Below are 9264 nucleotides of genomic sequence, written 5' to 3'. Positions count from 1 at the left end.
CAACTTGCCAAATACGAGCATTGATGGAGTATGATTAAAACCAGGAATTAATCAAATGAGCATATTTTTGAATTTTTACTGCTAAAATGTAACAACCGGTTTAAGCCACTCTTCTTTCTAAGGAAATAAAAGGACTTCAGTGTGGAATAGCACAGGGCATGAACTCAGTTAGCATCCTTAAGATTAGGGACCTACATGCATCTATCCAAGTCCTCCTACACAGCCAACCTTTACCTTCTGTCACAGCACATAAACTCCACACACTTTGCTGCATAATATAAAGGCATAAATTGTACTAACAAATCATTTAACTCCATTTCTTTGCGGACTGGCCTTCTTTTTTTTATATAAAAAAATGTCCTGCTAGACCTGAATGGCTAACCATTTGTGACATAAACTGACAAAGTTTTATAAAGGCTTGAATTTTCTCAGCCCACATTATTCTTGAATTTATTTGGAGATATGGTTTTTAATGCAAAAAGGGGAAAATGGACTGTCACTTTTTACAGATTTCACTGGATTCTATGTGTGAATTAATGACAACTCGGTATAACTGTAAAGGTAAGGTAAGCTAAGTGGCCTGAAAATGAACACACTTAAAGGGAGACTTTTGAAAGAGGAAATAGCACTTTCTTCTTCTTTGTCAAAAAATAAAACTGTCACTTTATTATCACTATCTGATAATAAAGGAAACATATATTCAAAGACTTCCATTATATAAGAAGAGAGTGAAAGAAAGAAAGAAGGAAATACATAAAGAGGAAAAGGCACTTTTACTGCTTGTTAATTATCATCAAATTCACTGACTAATTAGGCTAAATTCTAAACAGACATTTAATGTTCTTATCCTCCCTACCCCATAATTAGATATTTTTGCTATATATTTGGAGATGCTGATTATTTATTTAACAATCATGGCTGTCAAGAACTAAGCTGAGATTAGATAAAGAATAAATATGTGAGAAAGAATCATACAAGGACAGAACAACAGGCTGAAAGAAAAATCTGTGAGGCAGAGAAACCGAAAGACAAGAGTCAGCAGAGAGAAAGAGAGATGCAGAGAGTCATTCATCCAGTCTTGCAAACAACAGAGTTACAGACACCGAGACAGACGAGGGAGACGGGGAAGAAGAAGAAGAAGAGGAAGCGAAGGGGATCATGTTCAACAGAGAGATCACAGCAGTACAGATCTATTTACAGATTAGTAATGGTTCTGACTGTGCATGTGTGTGTGTGTGTGTGTGTATATATACATACTGCAGGCACCACCACAACACAATCATACATAGGTAGACGTATTTACACACACACACACACACACACACACACACACACACATATACACGGTTCCACCAATCTCACATAAACATGCAGAGCAAACATATCATTGCCTGTTTATTCTCATATCTTCCCACATTGCAGTTTGTTGTTGATTGCCTGTAATAGTGGGGCATTTTATTTTGGTTTTTGCATCATCCACAAACCTGGGGGTCAACATCTGTCATTTTATTGTTTCAGGGATTAAGTTGTGCATATTACCACTGTAGAGTAATGGAACGCAGCAGCTCAGCAAGATGATACACATAAATGTAAATGACACTGCATCTGGTTCAGGATCTGGAATAAGGTCTAAAGCACAGTTACAGCTAAAGTGCAGCAAATAATATTTTGATTTAGTATCGTTTGGCAGTAAATTGTCTCTATCCAGACATTGCAGTTTAAATGTCATCTTGTCGATGTTGTATTACTACAACAAATTGTATATAAATAGCCATCAGAAAAGAAACATAGTAATCATCATAGAAAACTTCCTACAAAACACTCTAAAACATGCTAAAAAGTTTGCATAGGATATAATTACTGGATAATGGCATGCTGTTGCATTCTCAGAGATCTTGGTGTGAATGGCTGGCTAACGTCCTGCACGTCTTAGCCTTTTCATACCTGCATCCCATGGTTTCAACAATGGACAGCAAGTATACTGTATGTGCTTTTTTTCATTGTGTGTATTATGATTAAAAACTACAATCTCTACTGTATGTGTTTTAAGCTTGTGTTTATCACTGACATACTGTAGTTGAAACATAGTAAGTCTGTTTTATTGTTATATATTGTATTATATTATATTATTATTGATCTATATTTATACAGTGAATGTGTCTGTAGATAGTAAATTGTATGTGAGTGCAGTGTGAATAATCACCATGGTTAGATTCAGTTTAAATTTGTTGAAATTTAATTACTTTTCCTCGCTTTCCCAACAAAACACATTTTTTTGACACGACAACAAACCAGAGTGGCCCTCATTAAATCGAGAGGTCTTCGGCTCAATTATAAGCTGAAACATTAAAGAGTTTTGTTAGTCTTTTTCATTGTAGAACACAAATAAGACAAAGTTACATAAAAACAAACTGAACGCTAGATATGTGTGGTGTGTTGCTCATTTCGAAATTTCACTTAGTCTTCTCCCTTTACATTGTGCAGGTCAGCCAGGGGTCTCACCATTCTGGTCATATGGCACAGAGCTGGAAAGAAAAGTGCATTAAAGACGAGTAATCGGTGAAGCACGTACCGTGTTGCATTTTGCTGAAACACCTGAGCCTCAATAGGAACATGATCCTCTGCCCTCTCTCGCCGTCTCTCTCTTTATTGTCCGATCACCAGGTGTTTATGAGCTTTATGAGGCATACAGGTTAAACTGCACTATCTCTGCTTACTTCATCCTGAATGGTGGCAGGTGTTAGTCACATCCTTCTTGTGGCATATAGAGGCACAAATTGCTGCACACTAAACTTTTAAAATGAAAAAAAAAAATTCAATTTCTACTTGTGTATTTCAGTGAAAAACACTTGAAGGAGATCAGGCCATTTATAGCACAAATGGTTGCACATGACATTAGGTGCAAAAAGGCTCAGTGCTAATGATGATGCTCCCCAGACGAATCCAAGTAGCATTCCACAGGGACTGCAGTAAACCCTGGGGAATACAGAGGAGAACGTAGGACAATTATTAATAGCAACAGTGGTTTGAAGGATCAGCAGGGAGAAGCTGAGAGAAGATTAGCTAACTTGTATGAATGTAAGTGGTGGTGATTGCATTAGCTGGCAGACAATGAACAAGAAGAAAACATGCTGACATACTATACATTATACTGAACATGGATAATAATTATCAAGTCCCCTAGCGATAAGCTCTAGAAAAAGTGCTGAATTTCAAATGGAAGAATACTGTATATGGCAACTGTGCAATTAAACAACCTCAGCCAATTAAGTCTGCTCCCTGGATAAACTGCTATAAGCTTTAGTCTCCTGCAGGGCTCTATCCAGCGGCTGTCTGACACAGGATGACGGTGAGAAGTTATATTTAATTATTAGTATTGTTCTCAGTTATCTGTCAGCTGGGTGGGAGTTGGGTTGGGTAACTGAGGCAGTCACTCCCCTCCCCTCACTGCTTGCCGAGATAAGAGCTGAAAAACCACAAACGTGCTTGAAAACACCCCATTTCACCGTCTGCTTCAAGAACTCACACTTCTTTAGAATGACTGATTCAAACTCGTAAGTATGCCAGTACTGTCTGCTCATTTACTGCATGTCTGAATACGATGTATACACTGTACAGCAATGAATACATTGGAATATCTTCTTTCAGTGACAAGAAGCTAACAGAGGCTGCAAGTGGCAGATTAAAAAACAGAAAAAAGAAGCAAAGGAAGGAAGATGCCTGGAGGCCAGGGGGACCCAGAGACCCATTTGCTATGGTTTGTGTATTTTAGTGATATTTGTACACCTTAGGTTTATCTCAGGCATTTTTAACCTGTACTTTCTCTGCTGTTCTATGTCTTAGCTGGACTCTCTGCCAGAAAAAAAGCAGCAGGAGATACAGCGAGCCCTCCACCTTTTCTCACTTGGGCAAAGTCTGCCCAAAACCCTGCAGGAGGCCAAGCAACACACATACCGATTCTGGGACACACAGCCTGTAGTCAAATTTGGTAAGAAGTGATTCCCCTCCCAGAAATTATTTACTTTACTACTCTAAAAGCAAAAGCACTGGTTGAAACTTGCAGCGCGGCATGGTGGATTAGTGGTTAGCACTGTTGCCTCACAGCAAGAAGGTCCTGGGTTTGCAACCCGGCCTTTCTGTGTGGAGTTTGCATGAGTACTCCAGGTACTCTGGTTCCCTCCCACAGTCCAAAAACATGTTTGTCAGGTTGATTGGTGACTCTAAATTGCCCATAGGAGTGAGTGTGAGTGTGTGAGTTGTTTGTGTCTATGTGGCCCTGTGATGGCCCTGTGATGGACTGGTGACCTGTCCAGGGTGGACCCCTGCCTTTCACCCAAAGAGGGCTGGGATAGGCTCCAGCAGATCCCTGGGACCCTGGTTAGGGATAAGGGGATATAGAAAATGGGTGGATGGATGGATTTACTGAATTTTTAAGGTGCTATATGGAGTAGACTCACAGTGGTATTGTTTCTGTCATCTTGAACCTCGGACAGAACTTTAATGAGAATATTCGCTAGAATATGAATTATTATCGAAATGTGATATTTACTGCGCAGAAATACTAAAGCCTCTTGTGAACATTTTGAAACCTGAAATTATCAACTGTAGGCAGAAAGGTGACTACTGACCTTAGTTTGTACACAGATATGGCAACCAAGTGTACACTATGTGTTGTTATCGAACAAACCGAAAACAGTAAGGGACCTCCTCATTTAAACACTGCCCTGCAGGGCCTGTGCTTTTGAAGTGACCACTTCCTGCCTTTGTGGTTTCAAAACAGACATAATTGTATTTATTTCACCTTCAAGATATGATTTTATACAAAATGACAGAAAGGAAAGGAGCAGCTATCTAATCCTGCACTGTCATTACAAAAACATTATAGTCTGTATTTGAAAAAGTCATTACCCGAAGTTCATTTATCATTCACTATCATTAAAACATTGGGGAAAAGTTACGCATACTTCATTTTATTGCAAAAAACATTTTTCTTTTCACTTGTGTCCTCAGGTGACAGTATTACGACTCATGGCCCAGTAGTAGAGAGGGAAGCCGCTGTCTGTAAGAAACCTTACCCTCTACCCGAAGGCTTTTCCTGGGACACTCTCGACCTGAGCAGTCCCACAGTGGTAAGTTACTTACTATTCCTGTAAGTTCCTGTATGAAGATCATTAGAAATAACATTACATGTATGTGCTAATTCTAGTTTCTCAGAAAAAAATATTCCAGTTGTGTGTTGAGGAAAATTTGACTCCTACTTTCAAGTTCACTGCTTTCCTGTCATTTCAGCTGATAGAGTTATGCACTCTGCTAAATCAGAACTACATGGAAGAAGATGACAACACTATCAGATTTAACTTCTCTCCAGAGTATCTGCAATGGTAAGCTCCAAGCCGACGCATTTAGTCACTTTTCCTCCCAAGATTATCTTTTTTTAAATTAATTTTAGTATTTTTTTAGTAGAGATTGACAGAAATGCTCTGATTCAGCACAGCTCTGTTTAAAGATTGTGCATGTTAACACATTCACAACTGGCCACTGGTCAGTACAATGTCAAGTGTATTTCTTCTCTTAGATACACAGTAGGGCTTTAACTATATCATTTTTCACTTATATATCATATCAGTTCAAGCTTTCTACTCTAATGTCTTTATTTACACCATATTTCTCTGTGATCTCTTAAGGGACACTTACGGCTAACATAACCACATTTGCTTTGAAACTAATAATTAACATTTGAGAAACTGGCACAGGTTTTTGACCCTGAGGGTCTTTATATTGGTAAGTGCACTTAATCAGTTTTTATTGAGCTATGCCTGCATTTCATTCACAAAGTCAAACTGCAGAAAGTGTAATTGTTTGGCTCCTTAGGGCTTTACAACCCCCTAACTGGCTGCCTCAGTGGCACTGTGGAGTACGAGTAGACACCAATAAGAAGTTAGTTGGCTTCATTGCTGCTGTTCCTGCAGATGTCCGAGTATACGAGATGTGAGTCGATGAGAAATATATAAATATATTAAACACATGTTTATTTGAAATTTAAAATTAGTATTCAAAAGCGATGCCAGCTAAACTGCAGCAATTTTCCTGCAAATGTCTCAAAGCAAATGTTAAAAATGTCTTCTGCAGGCAGAAGCAGATGGTGCAGGTCAAATTCTTGTGTGTGCATAAGAAGCTGCGTCTCAAACGCATGACTCCGGTTCTGATCCGAGAGCTCACCAGGAGGGTCAACCAGCAGGACTTCTACCAGGCTGTCTACACAGCTGGCATAGTGCTGCCCACACCACTGAGCTCCTGCAGGTAATAGGTGCTGCACAGGGTTGATTGACATATAATTTAAAGGCAAATTTAAAGCCCCTGAAAAACTATTTTATCAAAAATCATCTTGTTATGAGTGATCAGTTTTGACTTGAACACAAAATATAGCAAAAACTACAGCAATTTTGGTTATTTTACGTTTCAGGTTTCTGTTTTTCATCTTTGCTTTGAACTTGTTGCAAACAGCAGGGTGCATTGGGGAATAGGTGAAGCCCTTTTTAGTAACATTTGAAATCCATGTTTTTTTCCTGTCTTTAACTTTGTTCATTGCTTATTTACTCCTGAATACTTAACGCTCTAAAGAAATGCTTCAGTTTTGAATGCATGGGTGTCACTCTTTGTTTCCTTAATTATTCAACATGAAGCCTATATTGGCAGTGTACATAACTTACAATATGGCATCGTCACTTAGATATACATGTATATATCTAGTATTGTTTTTTATAAAGCAATGTCTATCTTTGCTCTCCCTGCCAAATAAACCAACTATTTCTTTTAGATACTGGCACCGTGCTCTGAATCCCCGAAAGCTGATAGAGGTCAACTACCCTGGTCTGAGACAGACCATGAACCTGCAGAGAGCTCGCAAATTCAACCATCTCCCTGAGGTTAGTTTGTGCTGCCACCTAGAGTCAACAACCTATTGGTACCACTACAAATAACCAAAATGTTGGATTGGCAAAAAAACAGACACGAAATATCACAAAGATTCATATTCTTCTTCTTTCCCTTTTATGCTCTTTTTTCAAGGTGACAAAGACGCCTGGTCTGCGCCCTATGCGCAAAGAAGATATTGAAGGAGTACACTCATTACTCCAAACAAACCTCTGCAGGTTTCACCTCAGCCCCATCCTGTCACTGCAGGAAGCACAGCACTGGCTGTTACCACAAGAGAATCTGATTGACACCTATGTGGTGGAGGTCTGACTTTAAAATTGAGCAATTACAGTATCTGTAGTTATACTTTTTGTGGAAAGAGAACAACTCTCCTTATCATTTTGTAAATAAAATTAAACCCATGTAATAGTACAATAGTTTAGAACTGGCTCACCTCCTGTCTCTACACACAGGGGAATGGTGGGACACTGACAGATGTGGTGAGTTTCTATAGCGTCTCCTCCAGGGTGCTGAATCACCCAGTTCACACTGGCCTGAGAGCAGCTCATCTCTTTTACGTTGCCTCTACTGCCACGGACGCAGTCGACCTGATGGAGGACACACTGGTCCTGGCTAAATCTGTAAGTGTGTCACAATAAAAATCCCATTAATTAAGCAATTACACAAGGAGTGTGACAGGATGGATGGAGTAAATGCATGCATTCAACATGCATCATATCATCGACAGACTAATAATCAATTGTAAATTGCTAATTAACCTTCTCAACACTGTAATACATAGCTAAATCCACTGGAAAGAATATTCTGATCTCAGAATAAATGCTCTTTTCCCTCACTGACAGAAAAATTTTGACATCTTCTATGCACTCGATGTGATGGAGAACAAGGGATTCCTGGAGAAGCTCAAGTTCAGCATCAGTGACAGGAGCCTTCATTACTACCTGTACAACTGGATGTGTCCTAATATGAGCCCAGACAAGGTAGTGATTACTGCTATACCACCTATCAAGGCACATCACAGTCATGCCGCGTATTCAAAGGCCAAATTCCTCCACACTATTTCTTAGCTGAGAGATGTGTGTTTTATGAATTCAGTCTATAAAGTGGACTGAAGCTCTTTGATTCAAACCATATGATGAAAGTTTGTGATTCCACTATTATGGTATCCTGTGCATTAAAACTAATATGTATATTGAATCATTTAAACTGTTTTCTGTGATCAAAAATCTAAAATATATATATGGAAATACCTAGTAAGTTTTCAACCTCTAAATGTTCAAATTCTGTGGGAATGATTGATGTGTTTGACAGGCATCAATCATCACTAACTGACAGTAATTGGTGTATGTTTTGCAGGTGGGCTTGGTGTTTCCTGACTAACCTCATACTGGTGAAGATGAAAAGGACCAAACTGACTGGCAGGACAGTGGACATCAAAATGCAATTTTTACAATAGAAATTGACAAACTGCGAAACACAAACAAACAAAATCAATGAAAGAAATAAAGATAAATCTTCCATTTGTAAATACATTCATCATCTGGGTGTCAGTTGTTCACTGGATTCAGCATTTCTGTGACAGCAAAAGATTGTTTTTGACAAGATGGAAAATTGAGTAAACAAATTCAAGCGTGTGTGTGTGTGTGTGCGCGCGCGTGCGTGCGTGCGTGTGTGTGTGTGTGTGTGTGTGTGTGTGTGCATTGTTCTCTGGGTATTTCAACAGGCAATTCACATAACTTCTCGTGACATGACACCAAGACACGAATTTGATTAGTGGGCAGGCTCATTAATCATTACACACACACACACTCACATATATGCCCAATTGCAACGTAGGGTTTTTGACATAGGCAATAAGAACTTGCCACAGATACATAATGCAAGGTGTAAATACAGTCAACTTAAATCACATCTAGACATGATATTGATACAAGATGTATTTTTATGACAAATCAGAAAGCAGGTTTCTGTGGGTTTAACCCTTTTCCAACAATTCAATTCAATAAACAAACCCACAGTAGAGACAAAGGGATAGGCTATACAGTAATTTACTCTTTGTACATCATGCAGATTATTACTTAATTGGACAGCATACTATAAAACCACGGGGTACATAGCCTGAGATGAGAGAGAATACATTTTATTAATCCTTGAAAGGAAATTCAGGCGTCTAAATAGCCTTGATTGTCTGATAATAACACCAGGGGGCGCTGCAACATTAACCTGAGCCTTTATATGGTGAACAACAACAGAAGCACTACAGAAGCAGACATCACCTGCTTTGCATTTATAGTTGATGTGTAAAAAAAACTAACATAAATCAAGGGG

The 9264-nt window shown here is 38.9% G+C and overlaps 1 protein-coding gene across 1 annotated transcript; it reads left to right on the top strand.

Annotated features, from left to right (window-relative positions):
• Positions 1–3466: 3466 nt before the first annotated feature.
• Positions 3467–8468, top strand: LOC113135450 (glycylpeptide N-tetradecanoyltransferase 2-like). The gene is made up of 12 exons (XM_026315508.1): positions 3467–3554; positions 3649–3757; positions 3844–3988; positions 5011–5129; positions 5290–5381; positions 5872–5988; positions 6130–6300; positions 6818–6926; positions 7069–7239; positions 7389–7556; positions 7779–7916; positions 8293–8468. The coding sequence occupies exons 1-12, from the start codon at positions 3538–3540 to the stop codon at positions 8314–8316; spliced, it is 1380 nt and encodes a 459-aa protein (XP_026171293.1). The 5' UTR covers positions 3467–3537; the 3' UTR covers positions 8317–8468.
• Positions 8469–9264: the final 796 nt, after the last annotated feature.

Source organism: Mastacembelus armatus, chromosome 19 (genome assembly GCF_900324485.2).
Source record: "Mastacembelus armatus chromosome 19, fMasArm1.2, whole genome shotgun sequence".
Taxonomy (NCBI): domain Eukaryota; kingdom Metazoa; phylum Chordata; class Actinopteri; order Synbranchiformes; family Mastacembelidae; genus Mastacembelus; species Mastacembelus armatus.
This window is presented reverse-complemented; position numbering and strand designations above follow the sequence as displayed.